General features: G+C 49.4%; 1 protein-coding gene across 1 annotated transcript in view; it reads left to right on the forward strand.

Moving 5' to 3' along the window:
• Positions 1–16842, forward strand: part of Ksr2 (kinase suppressor of ras 2) — a 372315-nt gene that overhangs the window by 275330 nt on the left and 80143 nt on the right. The window contains 4 exon segments of the mRNA XM_085837085.1: positions 6595–6662; positions 10549–10700; positions 16369–16449; positions 16451–16538. Of these exon segments, the coding sequence (XP_085693211.1) occupies positions 6595–6662; positions 10549–10700; positions 16369–16449; positions 16451–16538 (389 nt within the window).

Here is a 16842-nt window from a genome sequence, read left to right on the forward strand (position 1 = left end):
GGAAAGGAAAGGAAAGGAAAAAGGAAAAAGGAAAAAGGAAAAAGGAAAAAGGAAAAAGGAAAAAAAAAGGAAAAAAAAGGAAAGGAAAGGAAAAAGGAAAGGAAAAAGGAAAGGAAAGGAAAGGAAAGGAAAGAGGAAAGGAAAGGAAAGGAAAGGAAAGGAAAGGAAAGGAAAGGAAAGGAAAGGAAAGGAAAGGAAAGGAAAGGAAAGGAAAGGAAAGGAAAGGAAAAGAGAATGTGGTCAGGCCCTCCAAAGCCACACAGGGAGCCTGAATTGGGTTCTGTAGTAAGGGGGGCCCTTGGAGGGTTTGGAGGACCATGACACACTGAGAATGATATCTGGGAAACCTCAAGTCAGAGAACCTGTTGATGTCGAGTGGGAGTTGATCTAAGAAGTGTCTGACTCGGAAAAGCTGAACTCTACCCGAGAAGCAGCCAGGGAGAAATGTTTCCTTTTACCCTTCACCCTGCATCCCTTACAAGAAGCCCACTTCGAAAGGTGATTCCATATGCTAAAAAAGGGAAAAGATGAACAATTTGGTTTAACTTTACTTGGGCAGACAGACAGAAAAACAGGGAAAACATCTCCCATGTCTGGGGGCTCTTCCACCTTACCCTGAGGCTCAGATGAGAAGAAACAGGGCCAGCACACAGAGAGATGGCTGATCAGGCTGAGAGGATTAGCCAGGTGCTGAGATGACAACCCTGGAACTGACAGTGGGTGGGGGACCCCAACTGAGCTCTGCGCCATGTGCCCCAGTTGTATTGTCTGCCCAGCTGGAAATGGACATCTTTCCCCCAATCAGATCACCCCATCCCTGTCTTTGGAAGAGCAGATGACCACTTGCTACAGTGTGGGTTTCTGGGGCCCCCATGAGTGTGTGTTGGGACTGAGGACTTGTCTCAGCCTCTGAGGTAAGTAGAGTGTCACTGCCTGAGGGATTCCCAGGTGGGATTTGGTGCTCCCAACAGGAAACAGGGTCAGGAGAGTCTTCTGATCACACTTGGGTTCTAATTCCAACCCCGTTGCTTCCTGAATGTGCTGATGTGGCCAGGTCAGCTACCCAGTTTGAACCTCAGTGTCTTCCACAGTAAAGTAGGGAGAGTCACACCTTCTGCCTCTTGAGGTCTCAGAGCTAAGGATGGAAGTAAGGCACCAAGGTCAGATCCTTGACACTGAGTAGGTCTTCAAGAAAGCCGTAGCCACTTTCCTGTTTACTATGGGAGCAGCCATAATTATTGATTCTGTGCTTGGGAGACTCTTTCAGACTAGAAAGATGGGCTGGCTCGAGTATCGAGAGCCCTAACGTGAGCATGGGATCGGGAGCGACATGGGTTTTCCTTGGCCAGGGGATGACCCAGGGCTCTCTCTATGCGTGCGGGTAATAGACCCTGGTTGTCCAAAGCTCCAACCTGTTCAATTCAGCTGACAGTGGCTGCCTTCCCTCTATGCCCTACTTAGTGGGTCACCTTACTAGCATGACCAAGCTTGCCTCTTAAATGACCCGCTTGCCATGGGATCTGGGTTTGTCCCTGACTGTAGAAATGGGAACCTGAACAAGAGAACATATTTAATGGGATTCTAAATGTTGACTTCATCTTGTATTTCTTCAGCCCTTAATACTTGATGAATTTAGTCTTGGCATTGGGGTGTCCCTTTTACAAGAAAGAAGGAGAAGGGTAGGAGGATCCAGCTAACGCAGCAGAGACTGAGAAGAGGGTGGACCTCAGACTCAGATACAGAACATGAGGTGCCTTGTGTTTCTGAATGATAAGTCAGAGAGATCCCCAGACACCAAGAAAAGGTCCTAGGTGCAGAGAAGTCACCCAGGGGCTAAGGCTCAGACAGAAAAATGTTCCCCATAAAACAGGAGTACTTAGATTGATCACCAAAATCCATGCAAAAGAGTCAGGTGTGGTGGTTGAGGTATGGTGGTCCAGATGTGGTGGTCCAGGTGTGGTGGTCCAGGGGTGGCGATCCAGGTGTGATGGTCGAGATGTGGTGGTCCAGAAGTGGTGGTTCCAGTACTGGAGAAGTGGAGACTGGCCTTGCTGACCAGACAGCCTAGATCACAGTAAGCCCCACATCGCAGTAGGATATCCTGTCTCACAGAACAAGTTGGATGTCTCTGGAAGAATGGTATCCAAGGTTGACCTCTAAACTCTAAGTTCACATCCATGAATGAGGTAATTTACCACAACACCCACCTACACATACATGTACTCACATACACACATATGTGAACACATACACACACACACACACACACACACACACACACACACACAGAAAGACAGATCGAGAAAGAGAGACAGAGAGATTTGGGCTTCATAGTCAGGCTGAGCAGTCATCAGCTCTCTGCCTTAACTATGCGATTGAAGGGACATGAATGGACACAATGCCTGAGCATCGTCACAGAGGCTCCAGGAAGGTCACACATCTCTGCAAGCTGTGGAGCGCCATCTCTGCACAAGGCGCCATCTGCCCCGTGCAAGCCGGGCATCTCAGAGAGGTATCAGGTAAAACCTCCTCTGAAGATGGCTAACTGTCTTGTGATCCCAAGGCTTAATAGGATAAGCCTCAGTTCCGAGGAAAAGTTACTTGTGTGGAACACTGTTCCCCAAGGGGGCTGCTGGCAAAAGGAGTCATTATCTTCATCAGATGACCAAATCTGAGTCAGCCTGATCATGTGACTACCTGGGTGGCCCAGGTAGGCAAATGACTATTTCTATGCTTGCCTGGGCTATGCAGTGAGTTTCAAGCCAGCCCTGGCAATTTGGAGAGACCCTGTGTTTAAAAATATTAAAGAGAAGTAAGCCGGGTTCTGGGAGCCTCACTTAACAATGGAGTGCTTGCCTGGTTTGGGCAAGGTCCTAGATTCAGTCCCCAGGGTGAAGTAGATGATGTGAATAAGTCATTGGGCCCAGCCAAGTCCCCCCTTTCTCCTGTATCCTCTTGTTCAACCCGAGTTAGAGTTTCAGAAGCTGCTTCTTTCCTGAGGAGAGCAGGGACATCTTTAAAACCCAGTTCTAGGACCCAATAAAGATACTTGTTGGGGGGGTTGTTTTTATACTTTTTTGAGATAGGGTCCTGCTATGAATTCTGAGTTGGCCTGGGGTTCACAATCCTGCTATGCTAGCCTCCCACATACTGAGAATACAGGTGAACTCTTCTGGGCTCAGCTGGACTCAAGACCAGCTAAGCAAGCTTGGTGCTTGTATGTAATCTGTTTACCCTGAGCAATCATGCCACAATATACAGATATGGATACATCCATTTTAAGGTCAGGAAGACTGAGGCCCAAGGAGACAGCAGAAAGGTGGGGGTCCTTGAATGCATACAGAAAGTATATTACCAGCTTCCTACTATGAACCAATGGCCGTGCTGGACACTGGAGTGGTATTGGGGAAGGCATAAGAAGAAGAAAGAAAAATCCCTTCCTTACAAGTCAAAGCATCCAAACCCAACTGTGTGGCTTCAAGTCTGAACACCTTCCCCCCCCTCCCCACCGTTCAAAAACTGCCTCTTAGCAACCAGATATGGAGCTTGTTTTGTGGGCTCTGCAATGGAAAAGACCTCATTCCTTTTAGAGGCTCCAATTGATATTAACTAAGCCACTACATATGTGTCCTGAGTACCTACTATGTGCCACATCACTGTGGCATGACATGTCTAGTCATGTCACTAAACATGGAATAAACATGTCACTAAACATGGCATGGCTCTCTGCTCAGGTCACTAGAAGCCAGGCAGGAAGATGGACAGGGGGATTGGCTATGATTTCAGAAGGCAGGGTGTGGCTTTCTGATGGGAAGGGAGAGTCAGGGAAGGTTCCCTGGAGGAAGCTGTGGTCGAGCTGATGTGGGATGAGAGCTAGCAGCGCTGTGTCAGGAGGAAACAGGGATGCTCAGGGTGTCTAGAGAGATAGTGAGCTGTACTAGAAGGAGCGGGTGCTTGGTGAGGCAGGAGCTTTGGCCACAGCTTTAAAGGGGCAGAGGGGATGCCAGGGAAAGTAAGCAAATTCTCTGAGGTTTGCTGGGTTTCAGTATGAGACTGACTTTTATCCTGAGAGCAAGGACGGACAAAGGCAGGGCGTCTAGACGGAGGGAATGCTGGGTAAGCTATAGATGTGTCGGTAGAAGGAGCCATGGTGGCTTGTAGACAGAGGGAATGCTGGGTAAGCCACAGTAAAAGGAGCTATGGTGGGCATCTAGACATAGGAAATGCTGGATAAGCCGCAGATGTGGCAGTAGAAGGAGCCACAGTCCCCCTTTGTCTCTCATCCTCTTCCCACCCCACGTCTACTTCCTGTAACCCATTCCCTACTTAAGTGTCCCAGGGCTTCTTGCAAAGTTAACAAACCAACTCCCTCACCATTTCTAGTGGGCTAATTGCTCTGAATGCTCTAGCCTGAGCCTTCCAGTCTGATTCTGGCCCCCAGGGACCTCTCATTTGAGCCAGTGTTTCTGGAAACTTCTTGGGAGGCTCTCAGCACAGAAGTCTGACTGTTCTATCCCTGGCTACTCAACAGCCCAACAGGGACCAGCTCGCCAGCCTGAGATTGCCTAAAGGAAGACTCTACATAAACGATTGGGGGTTGGGGTGGTGCAGTGGTCTGTGACTCAGATCCCTAGACCCAGGGACAGCATGATGCTACCTTACGGCTCTTCTCTCCATGAAAGAATGAGGGAGGGGTAGAGTAGACTTGCAACCCTTTAGAGGTGTGTGCTCTCCCCACCCCGTCCCCAGACCCAGGAAGAACAGAATTTTACAACCCAAAGAAAGGCTCTCTGGTACTGCCCATGTTCAGAAATGATACGTGAGGGAGACTGGCAGGCGGATCACAGGGGCAGTGGGTCAGGGGCGAGTTCAGTTTCTCACATTCTGCTCTGCACGGGAAGCAGAGAGGCAGGCAGGAGTGTCTGTGGTCCTACTATGTGGCCAGCCCTTGCCCTTGCAAGCTGGCTAATTAAGTGTCTGGTCTTGAATCACAAAGACCTATGTTTTGACAACCAATCTACCTTCTGTGATAGTCTGTGCCAGGCATTGGTTTCCTTGTCTGTAACATGGGGATCGTGATAGAGGACTCTCCAAATAATATCCAAAATACAAGGTGAGCCAGGAACCCTGATGCGAACATTACTTATTGTATGTATACACATACCAGGACGTCACAGCACGAGGCACCCATGTTATTAGCATGCAGCCATGAAAAATAGACATGTGTTGACGTGACAGTAGCGCAGACTAGGAAGAACTGACTTTGATCATCGAGAATCTTCATGAAAGACAGACAGAGCTCAAAGCAGGGAGACCGGGATAGCTGAAACCTGTTCAAAGGGACACATGTCAGGCAGGTTCATAAACCATGACCCTCAAAGCAATAAGAGCTGACACTCAGGAGCCGTGGTGGCTTCCTTTAATCCAATTTGATTGGATTTGGGATCAGACACACCTCTGGATGTGTCTCTGTGGACCTTTCCAGAAAGGTTTCACCAGGGTGGGAAAATGTACTGAGAATTGTGGATGGTGCCATCCTGTGGGACTGAATACAACTAGGAAAGCAGGCTGAGCCCTGGCGTTCACCTCTCTCTGTGGATAACTGTGGATATCACATAGCACCCCAACCTTCTCAAGTCTCCTGCCACCATGGCTTCCTCAGTATGATGGAACGTGCCCTCGGCCCACATAAACTCTCCATTCTTATGCTGCCCGAGTCAGTGTTCCACCTAGAAAGCAGGAGTGATGATGCTAGCTATTTCTTACAGTTGTAAGACTCAAAGGACATAGTGTATGGGTAATGTGTAGTATGGTGACTGGTGAATGAGTCTTTGAGTTACTTGGTTCTGATGACTAAGGTTGGGGTGTGGCTTTTGATGACGATGTTGACGACAGTGATTAATATTGATGATGATGAATATAGCCATTATCCTAACCACATCTTAGTGTATGAAGGTAACGTGGATACTGTTGGCAAAGCTGTTGCTACTTTCTGTTGGACCACCCAGGGTGGAACTGGAAGAGTTGCACCTCTCCTTCATTATCATTTGGGTTGCCAAGGATCATGTTTGCGGTTCCTGCCTCTAAGCATCTCATATACTGCTGTCCACAGGGCCTGGAGTTTTCCAGACCATTGGGGCATCTCATGTGTCCATCTGCTTCTTCCTCCACTCATCCACCCATCCATCCACCTATCCACTCACATATCCATCCACTCAACTCAACACCTATTTATCCACTCATCCATCCATCCATCCATCCATCCATCCATCCATCCATCCATCCACCTATCCACTCACATATCCATCCATTCAACTCAACACCTATTTATCCACTCATCTATCCATCCATCCATCCATCCACCTACCCACCCATCCATCAATCCACCCATCTTCCACCCATCCATCCATCATCCACCCATCCACTCATCCATCCATGCACCCATCCATCCCTCCACCCATTCATATTTATATCCATCAATCCATCCCTCTATCCATCCACTCATTTATTCAGCCGTCCATCCACTCCACCCACCTATTCCATCCATCTGTCCATTAAGCTATACATCCGTCTTTCCTTTTCTCTGTCTTTCAGGTTAAAGTGCCACAATAAATGCACCAAAGAAGCCCCGCCCTGTCACCTCCTGATTATCCACCGAGGAGGTAAGTATTTAACACTTGTTACCCTGATGTGGGTTCTGGTGCTCAGGCTTCCAAGGCAGCCTCCCCACCCAGCTTGATTTCAGATACTTCCCGATCCCTATTGGGTGGTGGCAGAGACAGGTCAGTTTCACTCTTGCAGAGACCTCTCCTGATGCTGCTGCTCCTTCTTGTGATGTCAAAACTCTGCTCCTAAGATGTCAGTCAGTATAAATGGTCAGATGTTGCCGCCCAAAGAGCTCAGGCTGTGAGCTTCTGGATGCCCTCTCTCTTTCTCTGGGGACAGATGATTAATGAGCATCAATGTTATGCGTGTTTTGTTTTGTTTTATTTTGTTTTGTTTTACAACCTCTTGTTTATGGTCCTATCCTGTACCTGGTTCCTCCATTCTCCTTGCCGTTTAGGATATCCCAGACTAAATCACATGAGGTGGACCTTCCAGCCACCTCCCAGAAAGGAAGTAAAAGTCAGATATTGTCTTTTGTTTGGGAAGTTCTCTAAAGGCTCCTTCTCTCTCCCCTCACCCTGTCATCTTGTTTGTGATAGCTATCTGGGTTTGTTTCTTTTCCTTTAAGTATGCTTGCTTGCCATTTTGTTTCTCTCTCTCTTCTTTTCCTCCCCCTCTCCCCTTCCTTTCCCCTCTCCCTCTCTCCTTCCCTCCCTCTCTCTTTCCCTCCCTTTCTCCCTATCTCCTTCCCTCCCTCTCTCCCTCTCTCCTTCCCTCCCTCTCTCTTTCCCTCCCTTTCTCCCTATCTCCTTCCCTCCCTCTCTCCTTCCCTCCCTCTCTCTTTCCCTCCCTTTCTCCCTATCTCCTTCCCTCCTTCTCTCCCTCTCTACTTCCCTCCCTCTCTCCTTTCCTCCCTCTCTCTTTCCCTCCTTCTTCTCCCCCTCTCTCAGGCATTCTCTCTCCCTACAATGCTTTTATTCTTTGAGCATCTCAGACAAAGGGTTCTGAACATGCTCACCTTCCCCACCTCCTTCCATCCCCAGCCTCCCATCCCTTCCCACGCTGCTTTGAGTTCTTTCTTCTTCTCCTCCCCCCCTCCCCCACTGAGTCCAGTTTATGTCACCCAGCTAGTCCTGGTATTGGAGCTTGCCCTGGTGTGAGACCAATCTACTAGGGGTCACACATCATTAAAGAAATGAAACTTCTCCCTGGGTTTTCAAGGGAAGCCTGTTCTTCTCATTCGGGCCTGATCATGTTCTGTCTTTTTAATGCTTATTCAAGGCCTGATCTTGTCTCCCCTGATTGGAGATCACCCTCTCCCAGTAAAACTCTTCCCTACAGGGTAATCCTACTTTAGCTCCTTCCCCAAAGCAGTGAACCCACACTTCTCTTTACTCAAAGAACCCACACTTCTCTTTACAGCAAAGGTGTGGTCCATGCATGTGTGTGAACCAGACACTTCTTGCCCCTGCCCCAGAGATGATGGATCAGTGCTTGCCTTTTTGAATTGGATCTGGTGTGTGTGTGGTGGTGGTGGGGGTCCTATGCACATCACAAGCCGGAAGGATTGTTCATGAACAAGAGTTGTACCAACTCATACGCTGATGAGGGCCAAGCAAACATCCTGAATGAGAGAAGCTGGGTAAATGGAGCCTGGGACACTGGAAAGTCCAGGCAGTACTGCTCAGAGAGGGTACGCAACTATAGTATCCAGACAGACAGACTTATGTCACCTATGTCTGTGACATTTCAAGTAGAAGCCTGTGTGGTTTTAGGAGCCTTAGACTTTCTGCTGAGTGTTAGCGACTTCCTAGCCAGCTGTCAGCCACTGCCCCATCTCTAGGTTGGCTGGAGCCTCAGATCTGCCAGAGAGCAAGCTTAAGACACAAGCTTAAACCGGGCTGGATCTCCCGTCTCCATCCTCCCATCTCCCCTGGCATTACTCAGCTCAGACATGGCCTGGGAGTATCCACCCAGTTTAAGAATGAACCTAAGAGAAGCTTCAGGCAAGAAGTGAGTTTTCCCCTAAAGCAGGCTCAGAGCTGTCAGAGGCAGTTGGGTTTTGATGTTTTTCCCACCTTGGGTCTCCATGAAGAGAGAAGGATGGGAGGAGTGTTTGGCTCCCTCCTCTCCTGCCTCTTCCCACTCTGCAACCTTAACACTCCTAGCAAGGCTATTTTGAAACCTGAGTTCACACAGCTCCAGAGCCCCAGTCCAAGGTCAGCATCACTGGGGAATTTTGCCTCCCACTGAATCCCACCCCGTAGTGGGTGCTTTGAAGGTTAACTCCCCCAGGAAGTTGAGACCCAGGCTGTAGGAGGGTGAGCCTCCCCCAGAGTCTGGTATTTGGAGAAGACCTCCTTCCTCCCACCTGCCTTCAAGGCCAAGCTCCCTGGGCCCCAGGAGGGCTGGTGTCTTGCAAGTAAATCAAAGAGAACTTTCCTGAGGAAGTCCACTGGCTTCTTGCACTCTCCCCCCCCCCCACCTCCCTGTTGGTGGGAAGTTGAAAATAGAGTCTGTTTCCATGGTAATGGCAGCTCAGGCTAAGCAGAGAAATTAAATCCCTGGGTCAGAGTAAAGCTTTAATTCTACATCCCTCACCCCCCACCCCCCACCCCAACAAGACACAACTAAGAAGGAGAGGTGCAAGACAGGCAGGCAAATCTGAACTTGAGCGGACTCGCTACTGTTGCACGCTGTGTTCCTTATGAGTGACAGAAATAACAAGAGGCAGGCGCTTGAGGATGGAGTCCTTCTGCCCCACAGGAAGCAGCTATTTAGCATCACTTGCCTGTGTGCCCAGCTCTGGCTCTGGGTGTGACACCCAGGGGGACGGCTAAAGGAGCTGTGCCATTATTGTCAGTATCCATAGTTATTTGGGACAAATGCAGCCCAGTGTGTGGCAGTTTTCTTAGTCCTGATAAACTCCATACATAACAAAAGACATCCTAATGTCCAGTTAGAACACACAGGGACAGGTGCCCATCATGATGCGTGCGCTAATTGCAGACCTCCAGGGATCAGGGACCTCTTACATCGCAAGCGAAGTTCAAGGCATTAAGTCCTGTGCAGTAGCATCCGTGTGGGAGAAAAGAAGAAACAAAAGAGAACAGCTTCCCGTTTCTCTTGTCCAAAAACACATGTGAGGGGATAGGTAATTAAAATAAAAAATGTCTGAAAAAAATATGTAGATGCTGAGGTGGTGGCTCAGTTGTTAACTTCGTCCCTGCCATTCTGCCACACATGATGAGGACCTGGGCTTTGAGCCCCAGAAGGCATGCCCAAATGCCAGGGTGACAGGACACACCTGTAACACCAGTGCTGGGGGATGGGGTCTAAGTGGGCAGGTCTCTGAAGCTCATTGGCTAGCCAGTGAAGCCCAACTGATGTGCTCCAGGTTGAGTGTCAGAGCCCATCTCTAAAAATTAAGGGAGGGCTGGAGAGATGGCTCAGTGGTTAAGGGCACTGACTGCTCTTCCAGAGGTCCTGAGTTCAATTCCCAGCAACCACATGGTGGCTCACAATCATCCATAATGGGATCTGATGCCCTCTTCTGGTGTGTCTGAAGACAGCCACAGTGTACTCACATATATTAAATAAATACATAAATCTTAATTTAAAAAAAATTAAGGGAGAGTGAGATCAAGGAAAGACCTAGGGTGACCCCTGGGCCACCACACGCACACCCACATGTACACACACCCATGTGACACATCTAGAGTGACAAATACCTTAGTATACCTTGCATGGACACACACACACACACGCACACACACACTATGCACATAATATGAAGAGTATAAAAACCACAGAGCACACCCAGAACATTTGTCATGGTGATTCATGGCTATCATTTCTAGTGTTTCTAGTGTCACTGGTAGGTTTCAAAGTGGGATCTGACCTGGGCTGTCCTGACAAGACCAAAGCCAACGTGATACTTAGACTCTCTCTGTTATTTTTACCCTACGGACCCAGCAAGGTTAGTGCGAACGGAGTCGGTGCCCTGTGACATCAACAACCCCGTCCGGAAGCCTGCCCGATATTCAGATCTCCACATCAGTCAAACTCTCCCCAAAACCAACAAAATCAACAAGGTAAGGTGTGGCTTTTACGGGGTGAGGGGTAGTGGGGGCAGACAGTGGTGACTGAGCCAGATGGTGGGTGGGAAGGGAGAGAGGCTGGAGATGGGGTGTGGCACTCACTCTCCTGGGCTTTCCTGGTTCTGGGTGGTTTATATGCAGTAAAGCTTGCAGGGAGGAGGGAAACCATCCTGTGATCGGTGAAGAGATACTCGAGGCAGACTGCATCTGGTTTAGAAGTAGGCCTATGGAAATGAGGCAGGATGAATGGGGACTAGGGGGGCAGAAGGGAGTTTCCATGGTATTCCAGACCCTGGCTGTTCTGGCTGGGATGTCCCCACATCTGCCAGAGCAGCTGTGTACACGGTGGTGGGCTTTCTGAGCATCTGTTGAACTAAGGGCTGGTGATCTTCTTAGCTTCTGGTAGGGAATTAGATGGATGGATAGCTATCACTGGGGGGCCCTTAGCAACAGCTGGGTTAATGTCTTCCCTCTGGCGGATGGCCAGCAGCAGGCGGCTCTCTGTACTTCTTTCCTTCTGACATGATCCATCTATGTTGCCTTTGGTGTGTGTGCCTTTGGGCTGTGCTGAGATTGGCCCAGGAACAATTCCACCCCATGCTAGAAGCTGGTTTTGCATATGTCAGGAGGCGGTTTCTCGGGGCTCACAAAGCCTCTTGTTTATTGTGTTGAAGGTGGATAATGTGTGGTGTGATCTTAGAGATGGGGGAAGTCACAGATCTGGAAGCAGGTACCAGATGAGCATCTTGGTGACAGTGGAGCTTCCCCTTGGAGAAGTGTGGCCTTGCTTCCCCGAGTTGGCCCTTCACCATCCTCTCTCTCCTCTCAGGAGCCAGAGTGGGTCTTAATGGGCATTACTCAAAAGGCTGTCATCCTGTCTAAAACCCACCTACTGGTTTTGCTGGTGGCTGGGAGCAATTCTAGTTTATGTATTTCTTTTCCATCTTTCTTGTGCATGTGTGTACATGGCTTTGCATATCTGTGGGTGCTCGTGTGTGGGCCGCGTGTATCCATGTGTGATGACACACATGTACATGTGTGATAAGCGTGTATGTGTGTGTGTGTGTGTGTGTGTGTGTGTGTGTGGAGGTCAGAGGTTGATGTCCAGAATATCCTTGTGAGCTCTTGAATCTTAATGAAGAATGGCCTCAATTACATCCAGAGCTTGACTCTAGGGCTATTTCTGCTTTTGCCACTGGCTATGGGCCATTGTCTTTATTGTTAGTTCCTGGGGCAGTCACCTCTGGCTCCTTGTCACTTCAGGTCTGCATTTGAAAGAACCTGTGTTCTGGGGTCAGGGCAAGCTGCCACCAGTCTTGATGGCTGTGGAACTCTAGGCAAGTGACTTGCTCTCTGTGGACTCAAGTTTGAAGTTGTCCTCTATATAAAATGGGCACATTCCAGCTGTCTACTGCTATACAGCAAACCACTCCCAAATCAGCAGTGTATAAAACCCACCCTTTCATTATGTTTACTGTCTTCTGGCTAGAGGCTAGGAGTTGGGACAGAGAACCATGGGAGGGTGTGTGTGTGTGTGTGTGTGTGTGTGTGTGTGATTTTGCTTTTGTCATGGGATATCCAGAGGCTCTATTGGGAAACCACTTACAACTGGTGGCTAGTGGCATCCAGAACCAGGCCATGTTCGCCCACTATCCGCTTTCCCGTGACTCAAGCTACACCCACACTGTCTGTTGCTACTTTTGCATCATGATAACAGCAGCAGAGTTGATGAGTCACAAGAAGACCTAGGCAGCTGGAACCCCCTGATGTTTACCACCAATTCCTTCACAGTTTTACAGGATTCTTCTCTCTTAGGGCTGGTGCCTGGGCTGGGGAGGATTAAAGTCAGCCAGAACGACCACCTGTAGCCTGTTCTTCCTCCCAATGTGGCTGCCTCACGGCATCTGTGTTCCTTACATGGTGGCTCATGGGCCCTAGGCAGTGTTATTTCCAGCGTTTGTTCCTAACGAGGCACCCACACATTGTGGGACTTGAGATTAGGCAAGGTAGACTCCAGCTTTGGGTCACTGTTTTATGCACTCACAGTGGCCGATAACAACACCAGTTCTGGAGAGCTCCCCCACCCCCAACCCCAGACAGCATTAAATAACATTTGAAAATTCTCTGTGCCTCCTGGTGCAGACTGATGCTCAGGGAACTGTAACAAGTGTTGTCTTTGATCTCACAGGGCTTCAAGCAAAACATCAAGCCAGGGCCCCTTTCCTTTGGTTGTTTTGTGGGAGTCTCAAGGCTGGTCTAAGGGGATGAACACTTAGTGTGTGCAAACCCCCAGCTTCCAACTGTGGCTCTGCTGAGAGGAGGGAGGAAGGAAGGAAGGAAGGAAGGAAGGAAGGAAGGAAGGAAGGAAGGGAGGGAGGGAGGAAACTTCTAAAAGGGGACCTCCCACTGGGACAGCTGAGGGGCTCAGTTAGCTTATCCCTCCAGAACAGAATGCATATCTACCTTAAAACCCATCTTTTCTTCTGTGACACTGTCAGGGGGCAGGAGTTCAAAGCCACTCAGAGACCTTTCCGTCTGGCATAGCCAGTGCTGGAGCCTCTTGATGTCAGATGGGCCAAAAACACGGGGCAGACAGATGAGCCACAGTGACATCGTTCTGCTTGTCTGCCAGGAGGGGCACTCGGGAAGGGACAGAAATTGGCCTCTGCACAGACAGTGGCTTTGCCACAGAGGTGGACAGGCTCTCTCTTGTCAGGCTGGGCTATTTTTTTTTTTTTTTTTTTTTTTGCCTCATTCTTGTCTTACTGGCTTCGTGCAGATTCTCATTGTCAGTCGTGATGTGGTTAGTGAACAGATTTCACAGCCAATTTGCTCTGAAGGGTCTCTGCTCCTGTTTTTTTTTTGTTTGGCCTCTCGTCTGGGCCCAATCCATCCCGGTTCACAGAGGCTCTGATTCCTCATCCCGCAGGTTGGCAGAAGGTAGATTTTGGAGTCAGAAAGCTTGGTTGGGCTTGGTTTTGTAGCACAGCTCCTTAATCTGCCGTGCTGCTGTGAGCATGACCAGCTCAGTGTCCGTTTGCCTTTGTTTTTCCTTCCATAGAATGGGCAAGGTGGGAGTGATGGAGAGGAATGGATGTGTGGGGTGTGTAAAGGATTTAGTCTAACAGTAGGTGCTCAGGAATGGAGGAGGGTGAAGAGGAGAAGGATGAGGGGAAGAAGGAGGGAGAGGGAGAAGAAAAGGAGGGAGAGGAAGAGGAGGAGGCAAGAGGATAGGAGAGGAGGGGGAGGAAGAGGAAGAAGGAGAGGAGGAGGATGGAGAAAAAGAAGATGATAGAGAGGAAGAGGATGGAGAGGGAGAAGAGGAGGAGGGAGAGGAAAAGGGACAGGAAGAGGAGGAGGCAAGAGGATAGGAGAGGAGGGGGAGGAAGGAGGGGAAACACAGTAATGGAATAAACAAAGACAGAAGGGGTGAAGGAAAAAGGTAAAGGAAGAAGAAAGGAGAAGAAAGATGAAGGAAAATGGAAATGAGAGGATTAAATGCTGAAAAAGAATAAAAGAAGTAAAAGAATCAGGAGGAAGCAACAGGAGGAGCGAGGGCATGGAGGAGACATTGAGGGATGGAAGAGGTAAGAAAGTCTGCATAAGGAAAGAAGCTGGATACAGTCCAGCATCTGCAGCCCCAGAGAATATTCCATAGGACCAGTGTCCAACACTCAGAGCATCAAAACAGCCATCCTCAGAGGCAACCAAGGCCTTGGCTCTTCCTGCTGTGAGCAGGAGGTTGGAAGATCAGGCATGCTGGCTTGTTACAGTTACAGGGAACAGAGCCCTATCTAGCCAGCTCATTAAAGTGAGCTGCTGTAAGGGTTGCCAAGAGGCAAGACAAGAGGCAACAGCAGAGCAGGCCACTCTTGAGGAACTGGGCTCTCTAAAAGTAGACCTGGGGGATGGCTTTATGTCAGATGGGCTGCCTGACCCCAGTGACACCAGGACTTTGCTTTTAAAGATCCATTGTTTCAATTGGGTGGAGGTGGGTGTGTGCACATAAGTGCAGGTACGCAAGGCGGCCAGAAGATGGCGCTGGTTTCCCTGGGGCCGGAGCTACAACAGCTATGAGCCTTGTATTATGGGTGCTGGGACCTAAGCTTGTGCACACTTCACCACAGATTCATCTGTCTAGCTCCAGACACAGTTGTTCTAAAGCTATGAAAAGGTGAAGCCGCTAAAACAACCCAAAAACGCTTTTATGAAAAACAAAAACCAAAAAAACAAATTCCACCTGATTTCAAAACAGAATAAATATCTATGGTAATCAAAACTAAAAGAAAAACCCAGAGGGCAAACAATCCCAGGAGAGGATGTTCACTGTGGCTGAGGCTGACTGCTGAACCATCCCCATGTACCATTCTCACTGGCCCAAGAGACTGAGATATGTCACCACATGGAGCACTGGCTCAGAGGGTAAGAAAACTGCTCAGGGTAGGGTGTGGATGTAAACCGGCTCAGCTACTCTAGAGAGCCACATATGTGCATACAAACCTCATTATAAATATTTATAGTAGCTTTACCCTCACACACACACACACACAAAGGAAGCAACCCCAACCAGGAGCAGCAGCCTAGATGTCCCTCACTGGGCGATAATTCACAAATCATGCATCCGAACGGCAGAGTTTTTCTCAGGACTGCCGAATTCATCATGTTCATAAAGATGCCTTCTCAAGGGTTGGAAGAAGGAATGCCTCTTCCTGCTCCTGGTGGCTTCTACAGTCCCTGACTTCTGGTGGCATCCCTCTAGAGTCTGCCTGTCTTCACATCCTCTTCTCTTCGTGTCTCTCCTCTTTCCTGTCTGTCATGAGGCTATTCATCCTTAGAGTCAGGACCCAGTCTGCCTCTCGATCTTTGTCTTTGTTACATCAGCAATGGCCCTTGTTCTAACTGGGATTGGGTCCTAAACATCAGGGTGATGTGTCTTGCAGGAGGGCACATTAAACCCACTGACTGCTCTCTGAAGTTCATCCAGCGAGGCCATTCTGTACACACACTGAAGGACTCCATCTTTGCTGGATGGAGCTTCCCTTGGAGTTGGTCTGAGGGCGAGACAGATAATGCAGGACCCAGCTGCACGCTGGGGAAGATGCCGAAGGCTCACTCCCACGCTCTCTCGAGCTGCCAGGCTGTTGATTCTTTAATAAACACTTGGGAGGAGAAGTGTCAGAGCCAGGGAACAGTTCTCTGGGCACCTCGGCATGGGGCCCCTCCAGATCAAAGAGTCACAGAGACTGCACGGCTGCCCCCTCTGCAGATTTCATTATGTGGTAACCTCTCCTACCTCAGGTTCCAGCAGCGAGCATGAAGGAGATTCCAGAAACTTTCCTCTGCATCTGGGTGCAAGCCCTTTAAGTGGACTGGCTCAGGTGTTTTGTCTCTGTGTGTATGTGTTGGAGGCCATATACCTGAGCAGCCAGAGGTTGACTTTAGATGTCTTTCTCTGTCACCTGTTACTCTCTACCTTATTCTTGTTTTAGATAGGGTCTCTCACAGATCTAGGCTAGACTCTGGAAGGATCTAAAAATTTCAGAAGGGGCAGCCATTGCTGAAGAAGCTGGCTTGGGAGCCCCTTCCTGCCCAGCTCATCCTATCTGCTGCATCTCTGCCTCCCCACCTGTCCCTGACCCCTGCCCTGTTTTTCTTTCCACAGGACCACATCCCTGTCCCTTACCAGCCAGACTCCAGCAGCAATCCCTCCTCCACGACGTCCTCCACGCCCTCCTCACCGGCACCCCCCCCTCCCTCCCAGCGCCACGCCGCCTTCTCCCCTGCACCCCTCCCCGCAGTGCCCAAGACAGAAAAAGAACTTCAACCTGCCAGGTACTTCTGTGCTGTGGAGACAGGTGGATACCATCAGAGGGGAAGAGATGGGAGTGGGTTTTGGGGTCCTTGCCAAAGCCAGCCAGGATAGGGGGCCAGCTCTTGCCTGAAAGCAATGGGTTGATAATCAGAGAGGGTCTGGGAGACTTGCAGGTGTGTGTTCAGCAGACACGGGACAATTGCCATGCAATGCCACATTTCATCTTTTGGGGGAACGTAAAGTAAGACTCATCGGCTCTGCCTGACAGACAAAGAAACTGAGGCACGGAGACTCTTAGAGGTGTGTTCTTTGCTTAGCATCCAA

The sequence above is a fragment of the Mus caroli genome, unplaced genomic scaffold (genome assembly GCF_978045245.1).
Source record: "Mus caroli unplaced genomic scaffold, Mus_caroli_1 scaffold_4, whole genome shotgun sequence".
Lineage (NCBI taxonomy): Eukaryota > Metazoa > Chordata > Mammalia > Rodentia > Muridae > Mus > Mus caroli.